The 19,536-nt window shown below is 41.1% G+C and overlaps 1 protein-coding gene across 1 annotated transcript; it reads right to left on the bottom strand.

The window, feature by feature from the left end:
• Nucleotides 1–15,090: 15,090 nt before the first annotated feature.
• cdk5r2b (cyclin-dependent kinase 5, regulatory subunit 2b (p39)) lies at nucleotides 15,091–19,132 on the bottom strand. The gene is made up of 2 exons (XM_017683699.2): nucleotides 18,754–19,132; nucleotides 15,091–16,198 (listed from the first exon to the last, which is right to left on the bottom strand). The coding sequence occupies exons 1-2, from the start codon at nucleotides 18,955–18,957 to the stop codon at nucleotides 15,545–15,547; spliced, it is 858 nt and encodes a 285-aa protein (XP_017539188.1). The 5' UTR covers nucleotides 18,958–19,132; the 3' UTR covers nucleotides 15,091–15,544.
• Nucleotides 19,133–19,536: the final 404 nt, after the last annotated feature.

The raw sequence follows: 19,536 nt of genomic DNA, 5'->3' as shown, positions 1-19,536 counted from the left end.
GCTGGTCTATGATCTGCAGACTGCCGCAGATGAAGTTCACAGCGAGGACACGGCGTCTCACTTCAAGGCTGGAAACTCCACTGAACTTAAAGCTCCTCTTTTAAAAGTCCCTGCTGAGAGGGGTTGGGGGGTGGGGGGTGGGGGGGTTTGGGTTAGCGTGAGCATTAGCGTTAATCTGCACGTTATCTGTGCTAAGCGCAGTTCAGCAGCTCTTGCGTAACCCGGTGCCTGTGGATTGGATCCTCTCCTCAGTTCCCCTCCGCTCAGGGGCGAATTTAAACAGCACATCCAGGAACATTAAACCTGCTTCAGTGAGCCAAATCCCCACCGACTCTCTCTTCCAAATCCCCCAGCATCCTCTGCCCCTCCTCAGCTCCAAGAAGACGACAGATATGACATGATACAAAATGTGCTCCACTTTTCAGCATCATTCTGTGTTTTTAATGGTATTTAGCACAGTCAGCAGTAGTGTAATAATAATGTCACACTGAACTATGTGCCAATAACTGACCCCTTGCCATGGAACAATTAGTTACTGTTTCTTTGACTTTCCTTTCAAATCCAGCATGCTCTTTAGTGGTCAGGACCCCCATGGACCCTCACAGAGCAGGTACTATTTGGGTGCTGGGTCATTCTCAGCACTGCAGTAACACTGACATGGTGGTGGTGTGTTAGTGTGTGTTGCGCTGGTTTGAGTGGATCAGACACAGCAGTGCTGGAGTTTTTAGACACCTCACTGTGACTGCTGGGCTGAGAACAGTCCACCAACCAAAAATATCCAGCCAGCAGCGTCCTGTGGGCAGCATCCTGTGACCACTGATGAAGGACTAGAGGATGACCAGCACAAACTGTGCAGCAGCAGATGAGCTGTCGTCTCTGACTTTACATCTACAAGGTGGACCGACAAGGTAGGAGTGTCTAATAGAGTGGACAGTGAGTGGACACAGCAGCACTGCTGTGTCTAATCCACTCGCACCAACACAACACACACTAACACACCACCACATCAGTGTTACTGCAGTGCTGAGAATGACCCACCACCCAAACAGTACCTGCTCTGTGAGGGTCCATGGGGGTCCTGACCACTGAAGAACAGGGTAACAGAGTATCAGAGAAACAGATGGACTACAGTCTGTAACTGTAGAACTACAAAGTGCAGCTATACAGTAAGTGGAGCTGATAAACTGGACAATGAGTGTAGAAACAAGGAGGTGGTCATGATGTTGTGCCTGATCGGTGACCTGGGCTGTCTTTTAAAAGCTTCAAATGTCTGTGTTTAATCTAGAATTCATGGTTGTGGAGTACACGCAGGACTAGGTAGATTAGTCCAATGAAAACGGGTTTTATTCCATATTTTCCACTAACCCATAACCCATAATGCTGTGAAAATATCCAGGCAGTCACGTCTCTCCAGTGTAATCAATCAACACAGAGATAACACCTAAATGTTTTTTCCACAATAGACCGACTACTCAACCCCAGCTTTTCGGCTGGCGCGTCTCCTGATCATTTATCTTCTAAAATCTGTCGAGTTCGCAATTCATTTCCAAAACGAAATAGACCTGATAGGACAGGGTGCAGCTCAGCAGACTCACGCAAGGTCCTCTAACCTTCCTGATGAGCCACCTACATCAGTAATGACATCATTCTGTCATCAGTTATCAAGAGCTTACAACTGTTGTAAACAAACTATGTTCATCCACATGTGATCTTGACCCTGTTCCTACCCCGTTCCTTCAGACGCCTTTCGATTGTGACAGACAGCACTGGTTCACGTTACGAATGACCTCAGGCTCAGCGCTCATGCACAAAATCCTTCCATTCTGGTTTTATTAGATCTTAGTGCAGTTTTTGATACTGTTGACCACCAGACACCAATCCAATATCTTGAATGCTGGGTCGGCCTCTCGGGCAGAGTTTTAGAATGGCTTAAATCATATTTAGGCAATAGGCAGTTCATGATTTCAATGGGACATCAATCTTCAAAGATTTGGTATTTCTTGAGTCCCTCAAGGTGCAGTTTTAGGGCCTTTGCTTTTCTCTTTGTACATGCTAACTAGCTCTAGGTGAAACTCGATGTCTCTTGGTATTTAATCTGTCATTTTCTTATATGATACTTATAATTCCTTGTATAATTGTTAAGCTTCATCACATGTTTGTAAAGCACTTTGAGCAGCCACTGGCATGAAAAGTGCTTGGTTAAAGAAAATAAATAAATAAATAAATAAATAAAAGACCATGGTGGCATGATGGGTAGTGTGGTTGTCTCATAGCAGCAAGTGCCTGGGTTCGATTCCCCGGTTGGGTGACCGGGGTGCTCACTGTTTGGAGTTTGCATGTTCTCCACGTGTCTGCGTGGGTTTCCTCTGGGTTCTCCGGTTTCCTCCCACAGTCCAAAGACATGCAGTCAGGCCAAATTAAGCATAACTTGGGGCTCGTTAGATACGTCCATCTTTTGGGAAGCTATCTAGGATACAGTGATTAGGCACTTTGCTCCACTTCTGTCTAAAGCACATTGGGATATTGTGCCATGTCACGAATTTGATCTACTTATAAAGGGTGTGTTAGATGGTCAAACGGGGTAGTTGCTAATGCAGCCTTAGCTTGGAGCAAATGTGCATGTTCCATGTGAATTTTGATGTGTTTAACTGGTAATGTGGTCTTCTACACAATCTTACACTCTCACAGATAAAAGTACTAAACTGTCACTGGCATGTGACCCCTCTTCTCACCGGGGTGGAACCCTCAAGGGTCCATCACCATAATCCACTGAAATGATCTGTTCTAAGCTGTACTGACTCCACACACCCCGCCTTACTGCTCTGTTTTAAATCATTCGGTTATGAAAAGGAACAAATACCAACTTTTCACCTGGAGAACCTGATTTAAGCTCCACAATCAGACCTTAAACCCACTGTAGAACCTCTGAGGGAACGTTTACACTGTTTGTACCTTGAAGAACAAAAAATGTTCCAGCACAGAACCTTCAATTGTAACAGTGTACACACCGTTTGTCATGATTCATCCATGCAGTCTGCTTGACCTAACTGGTGATGGATGTTTGTTACTTGTTAGCAACATTGGCCTTGTAGCATCAGTGCAAAACTAAAGAACCTATAGGTAACGTCTAACAACAGTGCACAACCTGGTCGACCCCAAAACTGCCCCCATCAGATAAACAGCACTGAAAGCTTTGATCTCTGAGAGAGAGGAGAAGATCAAGCTGCTTCAGATCTGAAAACATCCACAGGTGTTTCTGTCCATCCTTCCAATGTGAGAAGACCACTCAGCACTGTGGGTCTGAAAGGACGTGTAGCTGATCAAGAAGAACCTCACTGAGAAAAGGAGACGGACACATCAAACAAAGAAGCTGGATGGACTGACCACCCCAGAGTCCAGACCTCAGCACCACTGAATGGGTTCGATTCAGAAAATCAACCAGCTTCTCAGACTGAGCTTGTCTGCAGGTCCTTTGAGGAGCTCCTGAGAAGAACGGAAGGCATATTTAATGAAAGACTACTTCACAGTGAATAAGTGTAGCCCATTCAATGGGCTATTTTTACATTGTGAATTGGCACAAAGCTGCAAAGGCATAACTCAGTGCATCCCACTCAGCTCTCCTGGCTGTGTAATTATGCTGTTGAGCGTGTAGCTCAGCTGGAGAGTGTGCTGGTGTGAAGGCTGTTGGAGGGGAGGGAGGTTTTTTGAGGAGGTTTTGCTGGCAGCTCTCTGGAGGGTCTTAATGAACAGCACTGCTCTCAATCTGTCGTTTTCATCCAGTGACTAACGCTCCGTCAGTGGGCGGCACTGAGCGCTTTTCTCATTCATCCACCTCCCTCTGCTAAAGATAGGCAACCTGCTGCTTCACTCCGCTTTAAGGAGAGAGAGAGAGAGAGAGAGAGAGAGAGAGAGAGAGAGAGAGAGAGAGCGAGAGTGAGAGAGAGAGAGAGAGAGCGAGAGAGTGAGAGAGAGAGAGAGAGAGAGAGAGAGAGAGAGAGAGAGAGAGGCTGGATCTATACTTCTGTCCTACTTAGCCTGTTCTGAAAGGTTCACTTCTTTACTCATTTAGCTAAAAATAAAACCCACTTAACCAAAAATAGTTACACTACAAAAAAAAGACATAGGTAATATAAAAAAAATAGCCAAAATTTTTTCAATGAGATTGTTGGGAGAATATTACAAGACTGTTCAACCTATTTTTAAACGTTTACTCATTTCAAGTTCAACCCCAATTCCCCAAAAGCTGGGACGCTGTGTAAAATGTAAATAAATGTAAATAACATATACCATATCATCTCATCTCATATCTTCATTATTATATTTACGGTGTAAACAGGGTCATTCCGGGTGGTTTGGTGTGAAATGCTCTGTTCTAGAGAAACGTACAGATTCAGAATTGATGCCTCTAAAGGTTACAATGAAATCGTTACAACTATTTCTTAATGTCTGAAATATTGTTTTAAAGTACATTTTTGGCCTTAAATGTGTGCTTTTATTCGCTCATGGTTGTGGAGTACACGCAGGACTAGGTAGATTAGTCCAATGAAAACGGGTTTTATTCCATATTTTCCACTATTTCACCACAATCAAGGGAAACCCTTGGCACTCTCGCTCCAGTCGATTGGAAGAAAAACGTGTGACTAATGAAAAAGAGACGTTGTCGTGAATCAGAGCACTTATGGAGGAAAAATGAACTGCAGGCACATTATAATATTCTCAGAGAGCGGCTCTCAGTCTATAATAATGCTGTGAAAATATCCAGGCAGTCACGTCTCTCCAGTGTAATCAATCAACACAGAGATAACACCTAAATGTTTTTTCCACAATAGACCGACTACTCAACCCCAGCTTTTCGGCTGGCGCGTCTCCTGACCATTTATCTTCTAAAATCTGTCGAGTTCGCAACTCATTTCCAAAACGAAATAGACCTGATAGGACAGGGTGCAGCTCAGCAGACTCACGCAAGGTCCTCTGACCTGGGACGCTGTGTAACATGTAAATAAATGTAAATAACATCAGAACGCAACGATTTGCAAATCTCAAATCTCGTATATTATTCACAATACAACACAGAACACATATCGGCAACAACGCATCTCAACAAAGCCTACCGGTGTGTAGCTCCCCTCTTTTTTTAACAACAGTCTGTAAACGTCTGGGAAGTGAGAAGAACAGCTGCTGGAGTTTTGGGAGAGGAACGTTGCCCCATTCTTGTCTGTTGTGGGATTCTAGCTGCTCAGTTCTGGGTCTTGTTAACTGGATTGTTTGTTTCATGATGCACTAAATGTTTTCTGTTGGTGGAAGGTCTGGACTGCAGTCAGGCCAGTTCAGCACCTGGACTCTTCTTGTGTGAAGCCTTGCTGTTGTGATGGACGCAGTATGTGGTTTAGCATCGTCTTGCTGAAATATGCAAGGCCTTCCTTGAAGGAGACGCCGTCTGGATGGGAGCACATGTTCTAAAACCTGTATACTGGTCAGCACTGATAGAGCCTTTCCAGATGTGTAAGCTGCCCATGCCATAGGCACTAACGCAGCCCCTGACCATCAGAGATGCAGGCTTTAGAGCTGTGCGCTGATAACAAGCTGGATGGTCACTCTCACTTTGGAAACATCAGGTTTCCAAAAAGAATTTCAAATTTTGATTCATCTGACCTCAGACCAGTGTTCCATTTTGCCTCAGTCCAATCTGAATGAGCTCTGGCCCAGAGAAGACGGCAGTGTTTCTGGATCGGGTTGACATGTGGCTTCTTCTTTGAATGATTCAGCTCTAACTTGCATTTGTGGATTGCAGGGTGACCTGATTTCTGGAAGTGGTTCTGAGTCCATGCAGTGCTTTCCAGCACAGAATCAGGCCTCTTTTCAATGCTGTGCCGCCTGAGGGCCCAAATATCACGAGCATTCAATACTGACCGCTGGCCTTGTTCCCATCTTTGCTTCTGAGAAACTCTAAAATACTCTTTTATACTCAGTCATGTGAGTTAGTTGCTCATCCAGCATTTTTTTTTTTATTAGTACCACTTACTTCTCCTTTTGTTGTCCCTGTCCCAACTTTTTTGGGATGCGCAGCTGCCATTAAGTTTTTCATGAAATGGTAAAATGTCTCACTTTCAACATCTGATATGTTCTATTGTGAATAAAATGTGGGTCTATTGCAAATCATTGCGTTCTGTTTTCATTTACCAACTTTTTTGGAATTGAGGTTGTAATTTTAAGGGAAAATGTTTTATTTCCCTGGAAGATTGTTTTACTTGTTTTATGACATATTGCAGATAATTTTGCTTATTTCAAGAAATAATGCTTAAAACAAGTAAACCGATCTGTCAATAGAAAAAATTGACATATTTATAAGATAAAATGATGAAAAATTCAGAAACACCTGAAGGGTGTCTAAAGACATGGGCATGAATATTCTTCGCTTTCAGTGTAATCTAATTAGAGTGTTTGTTCTCAGCAGTTCTGGAGCATTTTCATTGGTCCAATCATCATGAATGTAAAGAACAGCTAGACAGCGATGATATTCATCACTTTATAACCTGTTCATGAACATTTAAATGATATCAGTATGGATGACTATGTTTCTTCACCGAGAGACATTTTTCAAAATAAAAGTTCTCATTTTTTATTTTGAAAAACTATATTATTTTCAGTAAAATGCCTAATTTCTGAACAGCCAAAATAAAAATGACCGCACCTTACCCCTTTTGGTCATTAAGTGCTTTGATACCTAGACACACCACCAGACTAAGATTCAGTTGAATGATTGTTGCTAAGCATATTTATCAGTAATTTATTGTCTAAGTTAAGTGATACTTTTTTAATCCCACAAACGGGGAAATTCCACCTCCTCATTTAACCCATCTATGAAGTGAAACACCACATACACACTAGTGAATACACACACACACTAGGGGGCAGGGAGCACACTTGCCCGGAGCGGTGGGCAGCCCTATCCACGGTGCCCAGGGAGCAATTGGGGGTTAGGCGTCTTGCTCAAGGACACCTCAGTCATGTGCTGTCGGCTCTGGGGATCGAACCGACAACCTTCACAGGGCCGGAAATACAGAAATACAGATAATTAAAAAGACATTGAAAGTATGGGTGAAACATGCCTGAGTGTCATGTACATTCACAAGCATGTTATGAAGTGTTTATGTATGAGGTTATGAATGTGTTGTGTGGACACCCTTCAAGTAAAGTGCTCAAAATCTAGAAATGAGTAAAATAATAATATATAAATAAGATAAGATATAAATAATGTATAAATAAATAAGATATTCTCGCAGCAATGTAATAATGAGAAACACTGGACATGGGGCAGACGTGGGCTGGAGGTTAGGGAACCAGCCTAGTGACCAGAAGGTTGCCGGTTCGATCCCCTGGGTGCTGCGGACAGGACTGCCCACTACTCTGGGCAGGTGTGCTCACTGCCCCCTAGTGTGTGCTTTCACTAGTGCGCATGCGGTGTTACATTGCGGAGCTGAACTTTCCCCATTGTGGGACTAATAAGATATCATTTCATATCAAAATATATGGCAGTAATGGTTTTCAGTCCATATAGATTAGACTTTGCTGTAGTTTCTGGCGAGATGACCGAGGCATGCAGGTCACACCACGCTAACCTGATAGGTGAAAGATACATTAACGATGTAGCTCCAGTGCTAAATCTCCCAAGCTGTATGCTGGGTGTGACTGAACCTTAGACTTCTTACATGAGACGTCCCATTGGTGCCAAGCCAGTGTTAAGGCTGAGTTAGGTAAGGCATGCTGCATATATCAAGGAGCACGGAGGCTAAGTGGCTACAGGAAGAGTAATCCCATCGATACATTAAGGAACGTGTATTTTGGGAAAGGACGACCGCTAATCCCTCAGAGTGTTGTTCCATTAAGAAAGTGCAGGCGCAGAGCACTCTGAGGTTGAGAAGAAGGTTTAGATTGCTAGGCTGGTGCTGTTTTAGTTGGTCATCCAGCGTGGTCATAGTGGATGACCAGCATATCAACATCCAAAACACAGCTTATGCTTGTTTTCTAGCAGGGTTAGCTAAATAGCAGGATACTGGGTCTAACAGTATGAAATGTATAGCTTTAGATTGACAGTATCCTTTGCTGTGTGTGCTCACTAGTGTGTATGTGGTGTTTCACTGCATGGATGGGTAAAAGTATAAGTATCACCTGCACCAGCCAGGCCTCTGATTGGATCCAGAGCAGGTACCTCGGTGAAGGAAGAGACCATTAGAGAGAGAGACACACACACACACACACACACACACACACACACACACACACACACATAAAAAACAAAACATGTGCTTACACGTAACTCCCAGACTATAGCTAAACATTAGAGGGAGAAAAAAAATGCGTACAGCAGCAAATCCAGCATATGTTGTGTTTTGGATGCTGGTATTCTGGACAATCAGCAGGACCATGCTGGGTGACTTTTTTCAGCAGGGTAAATGTTAACGGGAGACTGTAGCTACAGCAAAACGACCTCTTATATCGCTGCTGTCGGAACAAAACCTTGTATCTCCAAATGGTAACTTTACAGGAGAAGGAATAAACTTCCCTTACTTTTAATGTAAGTCAATGGAACCAGACATCTTCCCAAGTCATTTTGGGCCGTTTCCTTTGGTCCATTCATGATCAAATTTACACACAATGTAAAGAGCACCAGGCGTTTTCAAATTATGTCAAAAACTAAAAAAATGAGAAAAATGGAGATAGGAGGTTTTATTCCGACAGCAGCGATATAATGTTCACTAGCGTCCAAATGGACTGGCATTAATGCAGCACTGAACATGTTTATGCAGCACTGTACATGTTAATAATTCAACACTGTAGATGTTAATGCAGCACAGGTTAATGTAATACCGCAGTGTAATTATGCAACACTGCAATGTGTTGAGCGCTTCACATACTGAGTCTTACTATTTAGTAATTACAGGGACAAATTGGTTGAGCTATTCTTATGTTATAGAAGTGTGTAATAAAAAGGGGTTAATAGACTTTTATCGTGTATAAATCAGGTGTCTGTGACTTTTCCTGGGCATGAAATTACTGCACCTGCAGTGGAAACAGTGCCATAGTGTTAGTGTCATACGAACACTGTTGCACATGCAGTTACTTTGGACCACATGTTCTGCTCTCAGGTGCCCCCGATAATTCTGTGGTTACCACAGCAACAAAAAAGGGTGGTATAATGCATGAAAAGTACCATGCCTATGTCTGTCTGTCTGTTAGTTTGTCTGTCCGCCTGGTTTTCTTCGCTCTGTCTGTCTGTCTGGTTTACTCTCATTCAGCCTGGTTGTAGCTGTAGCTGCTGCTGCAGCTCAGACTGCAGCAAATTCCCACCAATCAGCTGCAGGATCAGCTCTGGTTCTCTATTCACAAAGTCTGAGCGGTGCTTCTTTCTGGATTTCAGCCTTCGGAACACACACACACACACACACACACACACACACACACACACACACACACACACACACACACTAACTGCTCATCTGATTCAGTTCAGAAAAAGTTATACTGTCTGTAGAAAACAACTTCTTATCTTTGTTTTGCTGCACTGGGTGTACAAGCTGCAGCAGTGGGACCACTGGGATTGAAGGGGAACTCCATCACTTTTCCAAAAAGTATTTAAGACGTAAACAAAGCCATTCAGAGTGGATTGGTGTGAAGCTCTCTGTTCTAGACAAACTTACAGGCTCTACAGACATTTTCACAGTGGTGGATTCACTGCCTGATGTCTAAGACACTGTCTTATGAAAGTATTGAGAAACGTTTGGCCTAAAACATTTAAAAAGATTTAAAGCCTATTCATGGCCCATGGATACATGTCAGGAATCATGAGGCAAAATATTTTAAAACATTTATCATTTATTATTACACAATTTCCCATTATCAACATTCCATATAAACTCAGAAGACGTGTAGGTTCACTGGTGGTTTTTTATAGTCAATAAAATGGGAAACCCCTGGTTCCCATCACCACCACTGCCAAGAAATTTTAGTCTGAATAATATTAAAGTTGACACTAAATATATAAAATCATTTAGTAATACTTTATAGTAACGGAACCCTAGAAATAGAAAGGTAAACATTATCTAAGCCTTTGATGATTGTTAATAATAATATAATTGCTACTTGTGCTACCATTTGAATTATTACCTGTGTAATTTTCTGTGATGTAATGAACATATAATTTCTAAAAATGTGTTATAAAAAATTGTACATAAAAAGAAAATGCAGTGATGTGCAAATTATTTAGACAATAAATTGAACTGAAAATAGTACAAAGACAACAAAGGACTGGCAAATTTGTGTAAGGCTAAAAAAACTGTGGTGGTTAACTGACAACAATTAACATTTGTACCATGATTGGGTATAAAAAGAGCATCTCAGAGAGACAAGACTAACATGTCTTATAGTAAAATAGCAAAGACCTTGGGGATTTCATCGTCTAGAGTACATAATATCAGTAAAAGATTCAGAGAATTCAGAGAAATCTCTATATGCAAGGAACAAGGCTGAACTGGCTGACCGTGATCCTCAGACAGCACTGCATTAAAAGCAGACGTGATTCTGTAGTGTAAATCACTGCATGGGCACTTCTGCAAAACACTGTCTACGAAAACAATTTGTCACTGCATCCACAAATACAAGTTAAACCTCATCATGCACAGAAGAATCCACATATAAATAGGATAAATAAATAGGATAAATAGAAACACTGCCACCTTCTCTGGGCCCAAGCTCATTTAAAGGCAGAGTGAAAACGTGTCCTGTGGTCCGAGGAATCAAAATTTGAAGCTCTTTTTGACGCTTCGTCCTCTGGGCTAAAGAGGAGTGAGACCAACCAGCTTATTTTCAGCGCAAAAAAAACGACAACATCCGTGATGGTGTTGTGGTGCATTAATACACATGGCATGGATGACATGAATGTGTGTGAAGGCAGCATTAATGCTAAACCATATATACATGTTTTGGCAACATATGCTGCCATCCAGACGACGTCTTTTTCAGGCAAGGCCTTGATTGTTTCAGCAAGACGATGTCAAACTGCATTATGAAATGAAAAATAAAACAAATGAGACTCTGAACTGCTGAGCAGATGAAATCCTGAATTGAACAAGAACAGGAAAACAATTCACTTTCAAAACTACAGCAGCGTTTCCTCAGGTCCCAAACGCTTACAGGGTGCTGTTAAAAGAAGAGGTGATGAAACACAGCGGTCAACAGGCCCCCGTCCCAACTTTTTTGGAAGGTGTTGCTGGAAACAAATTCAAAATGGGCATAAATGTTTCAAAAAACAATAAAATTTCCCAGTTTTCAACATTTCATATATTATGTTTGTCCTATGTTTGATAAAATATAGGGCTAACAAGATTTGCAAGAACTTGTAAGGAAGCTTTATGTTTAACAGTGCAGCACTGGCTAAAAAATACAGTGACTGAGAAAAGGAGACAAAAACACCTCCACCTGTGATGGAACATCAAAGCGGATCACAGCTCTGTGTGTGTGTGTGTGTGTGTGTGTGTGTGTGTTAACAGGATTGATCTGATCTTTGAAGTCTGTCTTCAATGACACTGTTGAATCAGATAGAACTGCATTCGCTGAATATCTAATATTTGTGACTTACCACCGCTGTCGTAACAAACCCTCATATCTGTCAAACGGAAATTTAGGAGAAGGAGTTTATCTTGTAGTTAGTTCACATTTCTGGTCATATTAAAACTGATTTATTATGTCATACAGGCAAAAGACTAAATTCTTGGTTTTCCTGTAATTTTTCATAAAAATCTGACCTGACTTTTGCTGCCCGTAACACGTCTTCTGTTTTTTTGATGTCATCATGTCATATGTCCAGCGTTTCTCATTATGAGATTATAAAAGTATTATGAGATTATGAACTTATAAATGAACTTATTTCTAGACTTTTTTTACTAATTCTGAGCCATTTTATGTAGTGAAAGTGTCTCATTCCACTGGCAGATCATTTGACTTTTTTTAAACATTATTGCTTGAAACAACCAAATTTATCTGCATTATTTCCCAAAACAGTTATAACAATCTGCTAATGGAATAATGGGATAAAATCACTTAGAACAGGCAAAAATGTCTGGAAATAGACGGAATGGTCTTCGAATATTCTTACGACAATCTCAAAACCAGAAACATTGGGTATATTGACTACATTACAGTCACAACGGATTAAATTAAGACCTCCAAACTTAATTAATGATATTTTTAATTTCCAATCTTCTTTGTGAGACTTTACCAGTCTGTTTTGATGTGGTAATGCATGGTTATTACAGCAATGCTGTTGCGCATTTCGCACATCTGGGCACTAGACACTTTACACTGGTAACAATATCTGCACATACTTATTCATTCAGTGGTTTATATGCCGTTACCTGGACCTCCCTGTACAGTCATCACTGCGCTGCGTCGTTCATCTCGGGTTATGGATCTTATTCCAGATTAGATTTTTCTATTTGTTTATCTGCCTGTAGAGAGGATCTTTATATTTATTCTTCCTGTTAGATTGTTTACACCCTTATTACTGTTACTGTACAGTGCTGTGTGTCTGATACTGGCTGCTAAATATCCTTCAGGATCAATAAAGTATCTATCTATCTATCTATCTATCTGTCTGTCTGTCTGTCTGTCTGTCTGTCTGTCTGTCTGTCTGTCTGTCTGTCTGTCTGTCTGTCTGTCTGTCAAGCACCGGCATCATAGCGGCATCAGGTTGAAATGCTACCCACAGTTGATGTGGTGTTGAAAGGAAAGCGGCAAAACAGCTTGAAACAGCTGAATTTGTTTGACAGTATGCTGGTTAGTACCATATCTAATCTAACTGAAGCTGAAGTTGCAGATCTCATTCCTTTTAAATTGCTGAATTAGCCAACATGCTAACTAGATAAACATGAACTGATGTTGAGGCTAACGATGGGCATTCTGGCTAATTTTGGTGTTTCAGTGTCAATAAAGTTCATGAATGGACATCCAGTCAGTGGTAGGAAAGCAAAAAGCAGCAGTAAAAAGTAGCCGACGGAAATCGGTAGTTTTTTTTTGTTGGATGAGCATCAAAAGCTGCCTCTTCAGATGAGTTAATAAGCTAACGCTAACACTACAGCTGAGCAGTACAATGGATCCTGACGAGGACCCGTGACCTTCTACGAGGTCATTTCTCCTCAACTGGCATAGCTATTGTGCCTGACAAACTGTTGCCCAGTAGTTTTGGCTCCTCCTTTTAAACTAAATGTAGAGCTTCGGTTCTTTTCTTCAAAGCAAATGTGATGCAAATCTAGGTTACAGCTCAGCTGCTTCACAGGAACAGACAAAAACAGGCCCAACGCAGGCTTTTACAGTCACCACCAGCAGATAGACTGGGATTTATTTCACTCGGGCATTCAAGCAAGAAAACAATGACACAAATAAACCTCGGTAACAGTGCATCTGACCTGCTGACGTCTTTTGGAAGAAATATAAAACAAGACTGGAATCCTTGAACCGAACAATAATTGGCACAATCAAAATCTTCAGTATCCTCGGTGTTGACTGCTGCTAAACTAGAAGCAAAAATGAAGCCCATCATCTTACAACGGACTCAGCACTTCTGCTGAAATCCATCTATGATGGGAGTGCTGGATGACACGGAGAACATGAGGAAAACATAAACATAACCTTTTTATTTTTAACTTATTCCCACAGTAACGATGGATGCTTAAGTTTACTACAAATAGAAATCTTCCTGCATGCATTGAGGTGCCACGGAACCCGTAAGCCCAACGCTGGAAACAGTAACAGTTCTGAACAGAATCTGCATCACTTCAGTATAATGATGTTCTTGTAATGCTCTTGTTACCAGCCTGAAACTAGCACTTAACGTTATTATTATTATTATTTTTTTGTGTGATGTAATATTTCGTAGTGGAGCACTGAGTGTCCTTTTAGCCTTTTTTGCCCATTAAGTGTTCCTTCAATACCCATGTTCTACAATACCCAGCATGCATTGTGCAAATACATCATGCAACCACTGGGAATCCAACCAATGGCGATTAAAGTAGTGCACCAATGTTGAGCTGATGAATGAATGAATTAAAGTTAATCAGGCAACTAATTTGCCTTTGTTTAGAGCTACCTAGTGATTTATATTTGATGCATTGAAAATTGTGATGTATACAAATAAAGGTGGTCTGGAAACAAAATAAAGAGCTCGATAAAATACATAATTCACTGTAGTTACTCCTAAACAAAGTAAGGAAGTAAATGAGCAGCCAGGTCATGTGCAGCTGCTTAGCTATCATAATAAGAGCACTACAATGGCATTATACTGAAGTGTCACCAAATATGTTACATCAACACAATTATTGACAAATGTTCTGGTACGCTGAATGTCTTTGCCAAATAACTGTGTTGTTATAATATATTTTATTTGTATAGAAATATCGGACAAACACTATATGGCCAAGAATATGTGGGCAGTAGAATGGGTCAAGCTCTGTGACTGTAAACATGGCACTGCCATAGGATGCCAACTTTCCTAAAAATAAAAAACAACTGCCCAACAAGATCTGCCCCAGACAACTGTAAGTGCTATTATTGTGAAATGGAAGAATCAAGGAGAAACAACAGATCACACAAACTCACAGAGTTGTCCTCTGTAACATCACTCACTGCAGACTTCCAAACTGCCTCTGGAAGCAACATCAGCAAAAGTAACAAGCATCGGGAGCTTCATGAAATGGGTTTCCATGGCTGAACAGCTACACTCAAGCCTAAGATTGCTATGCGCAATGCCAAGCGTCAGCTGGAGTGGTGTAAAACGCTGCCACTGGACTCTGCAGCAGCTTTACTATCTGTCAGTCTGATGGATGAGTCTGAGTTTGGTGGATGCCAGGAGAATGCTACCTGCTAAAATTCATAGACCCAACAATAAAGTTTGGTGGAGGAGGAATAATGAGCTTTTCAGGGTTTTGGCCCCTTAGTTCCAGTGAAGGGTGATGTTAATGCTACAGCACACAAAGACATTTTAGACAACCATATGCTTCAAGCTTTGTGGGAATAGTTTAGGGAACAGCCTTTCCTGTTCCAGCATGACGGACCCCCTGTGCACAAAGCAAGCTCCATAAAGTTAGACAAGGTTTGGTGTGAAGGAACTCCAGTGGCCTGCACAGAGCCCTGACTTTAACCCCACTGAACACCTTTGGGATGTATTGGAATGTCAATGGGAGGTCAGTGCCTATGGTTGTGCAATGGGATGTCCAGCAAAATCAGAGGTGTCCACATACTTTTAGCCATATAGTGTACTTGAATAAAAAATTTCAATGCATTTTTTCAGTGCATTTGCTACTGCATGTCACAGTACAACAGGAGGTATTTTAATACTGTTACAGAGAATGTGATGGGTTTAAAAACCTGCTATGACATTTAGAAGAACCAGTGCATCTGCCGTGCTCTCAAGCAGACTCCACTATTCAAGTAAATGCTTTTTAGTAAAACTCATGCACAGAGTTTCTTTGTTGTTCACGTTCGTTCATGTGCTTTAACGGTCCACATCACTCCCGTCCTTCTTGGTCTCGCCTTCGTTTTTGAGGTCCTGGAAGACCTCGGTGAAAAAGTGTGGATCCATGTTGATCTGGAGCATTTTGCCACTCAGATTGTCGATGACGCCCAGAGACTGCTCCCAGAACACATCCTTATTGCCCTCGCTGATGAAGGGCTTCAGGGGGTAGGAGATCTCATTGCCCAGGTAAGAGTAGGCCAGGTACAAGCAGGTGAGGAACACTCCCTGAAGCTCGTTCTGGCTCTCAATGTTCTCAGTCACTGTTTCCTTGCACAGCAGGTAGACGAACACCAGGGTGGCCGGAGTGATGAAGCCCTGCTCTTGCCAGCCTTGCTGCAGCAGAGTCCTGTCCACGTTTCTGAACCACAGGATGACCTCGTTTGGGCTGAGCTCCTTTAGTCTGAAGCAGCGGCGGCACATGAACTCCCCCAGGCAGCGCAGCAGCTCCCCCGTCGAAGCCTGGATGATCACTCGTGTCGGAGAAAGCAGAGAGTGGCTGCTGGGCTGCTTCTGGACACACTTAGTCTGGACCGGATCTGGGTTGGGTTTCTCAGGCGGAGGGACTGTCGGGATGGGCACAGCCACAGGTGCGGTTTTGGTCTGCTGCTCTGACGATTTCTTCACAATTTCGTTCTTCAGAAAGGAGAAAAACAGGCAGGATCAGAATGATTTACTGTCCATTGAATTCAAATGAAATCGGAATTCTACTTCAGCACTAGTAAATCACAGTGGTGCCAAGAAAATCTCGAATTTTATAGGAAAAGAGAAAAAGTTCTTAATTTTAATGCATATTAATGTAATGAAATGTTATTTATAATGATATTCTGGAGCATTTCTATTGGGCCAAAAATCACCCTTGTGATTGAAATAAGGACTTAAATAATTACGACTAACTTTGAAAATTTTATTCCAATTCCATTGGTCAGTTCATCTTGAAAGGCTATCATATGGGGGAAAATAGTAAATGGTCATTTTATAGGAGAAAGAAAAATTCTTACTTTATTACATATTAATGGAACAATATTTAGCTTGTAGAACTTTTGGATCCTTTTTTGGTCTTTTGGCAGAAACAGAAAACCTCATAATGCGTCTATTGGTGCATTCATCATTAATATTAACATAATATAAAAGGCAGCTAACATATGTTTTCAAACGGTGTTAAAAAACACACTAATAAATGAAGTTATGTGGTTTTGACATGAAAGTGACAATATTAAACACTGTATAAATCAATGCTTGATATTTGAACATTAGGATAAAAGGGTGACTAATGGATTAACTCCTCAAACTCTGAGGCTCAGTTGTCCAGACAGGGATTAGAGCTAGTTCTGGACTATACTTACCTTTCAGTGGAGACTCTCCATTCAGAATACTGTGCAGTCCAGAAATGGGCTTAATCCCCAGCTGGTAAAGCTAAAGGTTCTAAGGCTCCTCGTGTGAGACTACACCTCAATGTCTTACTCATGTAACTACCGAACTTACACATCAGCTTCTTAGGTTACCAAATCACGTACAACAGTTGCAAAATAAGTCTTAAGATTGATAAACGAACTTGAATTTAACAGCTTCAGAAATGAACTCATTGCTGTTGAAAAAACAACAACAGGAGATTAAAGGAAAACACATCAACTAATTGGTATATTATATTATATTATATTATATTATATTATATTACATTATATTATATTATATTACATTATATTATATTATATTATATTTTAAACGTTATTTTACACCAAAATTATGTGTAATTTTTCTACAAGATAATAGATATTCAGTTTTATTTACTATTTGACATAAAAGAAAATCTTTTCTAATAATGTTGGACAATCTGTCAGTTTGTTCATCATGAAATTTTACCACAATGTAAGCGACAACTGACATTTTTAAATGGAAAAAATGGACATGTAAGACAAATATATATATATGCTGAATTTAACAATGAGGAAAAAAATGTAACATAAAATGTGACATGTGCAATATTTATGGCACATTTTATAATCCACCCCCCCAAATTTGTTAAGTTTAGCTAATACATAGAAACCATGCACTAAAATTTGAAGACAGTTGGCATATTTAATCTCTGTGGATGAAGTTTTAACTTATCTTCACTTGGAAAATCAACGAAACGTTATTTGAACAGGAGTGCGTAGACTTTTGAATCCAGCTGTATATAAGCTATGAAATATACAGTCGATAAAGCATCAGCAAATAATAGCGCTGGGCCTCGTTCGCCGCCTGCTCTTCAGAGGAAATTTCTTCGTGAAACCCACTTCCATTGTTCTCATGAAGATTCTGATGCACCAGGGTTTTCTTATCTGGGATTTGTTCTTAGGTCAGAACAGAACCTACGCACACTCGAACAGCTGTGCACTTCAAGAACCCGTCATGAATCAACGTAGACTTTCTCTTAGGACCTTTATCTAGAACACATTTAAGAACGAACTCGGGATACTGGAGAATGAGGCCCAATAAACATCTATTCATGTAATGTAAGACGTCTCAGTTTCATTTGCATCACAAATAAAAAACGAAAAGTAGCAATTTACAAAAACGGTGATGAAGTGATATCAAAAAGTATTTGGACACTAATGAATAATTTATGAAACTTTAAAGTTCTTTTGATTACTCCTTCAATAGGCTGTTTTTCTCACAGTGCTGCTGCTGATCAGGTCATGAACCCATGAAATATATGAAGACGTTTTGGGTGCAAAGTTGAAGAAGATCTGCAGAGAAACGAAGATCTGAAGCTCATCCTCCTGTTGGAAGGTCCTGGATTAAATAAATAAAAGCCATAATGTCTCAAATGTCCAGAGACTTCATGGGACCAAAATACAATCGTGTGCAAAAATTTAAGCACCCTGGCCCTAATGGGGCACAAAATAAAACACTGAACGTGGCCTGTGCAAAAGTAATGGCACTCTTTATATTTTTATATATATTTGACACAAAATAATTTCTGTGAAATTTGAAAATTCGCGTTATTCTTTGCATCGTGTCAAAGTTTCATGTTGATTCTATTCATTTCAATTTGAAGTTAAAGACGTTCACTTTTGGAAACGTTTTTGTTCCCTTATATGTCTTTATGACTTCTCCTGTAAAGGTACCATGTGGAGATACGAGGTTTTGTTCTGACAGCAGCCACACACATACATACATTCATGCTGATCCACCTGTCCAATGCTTACCTGAGCCTGAGCCGCAGGATTGGGGTTCACTTTCTTGGCACTTTTCTTCTTGGCCGAAGCGGTGACCAGTCGTGTGAAAGCAAAAGTGGACACGATGATGGACGGTTTCTTTAGGATTTTCCCATTGTTTTCAGCCACTTCTGACCCATTGTCCAGCCCTGAGTCTTTCCCTGAGGAAGGAGAGATGGACAGAACGGTGCCCATGGCTACAGCTGCGGTGAAAAAAATCCCAAGCAGTTTCTCACTTAAAGCTCCATTGGATGTGAGTGAAATCCAAATACGGGCAGTGAATGGACGTTCAGTGCAGGTCGCTCCCTCCTACAGCTCCACACAGACACTTCACACAGAGCGGATTGGAGAGTGAATCAGCTGCAGTCAGCCTGTCTCTCTCTCTCTCTCTCTCTCTCTCTCTCTGTAAACAGGGATTATCCCTCTGTGTCTGAGCTGCTAGCCAATCAGAAGCACCCCCAGCAAGACAGGCAGCTTCCTGCACCAAACACATTACTGGGTCCTGCTTTGGAGCTGAAGAGCTAAATTTAGTCACTGTCCCCCGAAGGAGGTTTGTGCTGCTTTTCCTCACCTGAAACAGGTGCATGGAAATAGCACACATTCCAACGGCAAAATAGTGCAAACTATAATGACCCCAAGATTTAACCCTGTAAACTGCAGGCTTATCATACACGCCTTAATCTAAAGGCTTATTACACATGCAGTACAGTGCAAAACTCAGAGACGTCTTCCTTTATTTAACTGCCAATGAAAAAGTTATTCATTTTTCAGGGC

Source organism: Pygocentrus nattereri, chromosome 6 (assembly GCF_015220715.1).
Source record: "Pygocentrus nattereri isolate fPygNat1 chromosome 6, fPygNat1.pri, whole genome shotgun sequence".
NCBI lineage: Eukaryota > Metazoa > Chordata > Actinopteri > Characiformes > Serrasalmidae > Pygocentrus > Pygocentrus nattereri.
Note: the sequence above shows the minus strand (reverse complement) of the source record. Positions and strands in the feature narration are given on the sequence as shown.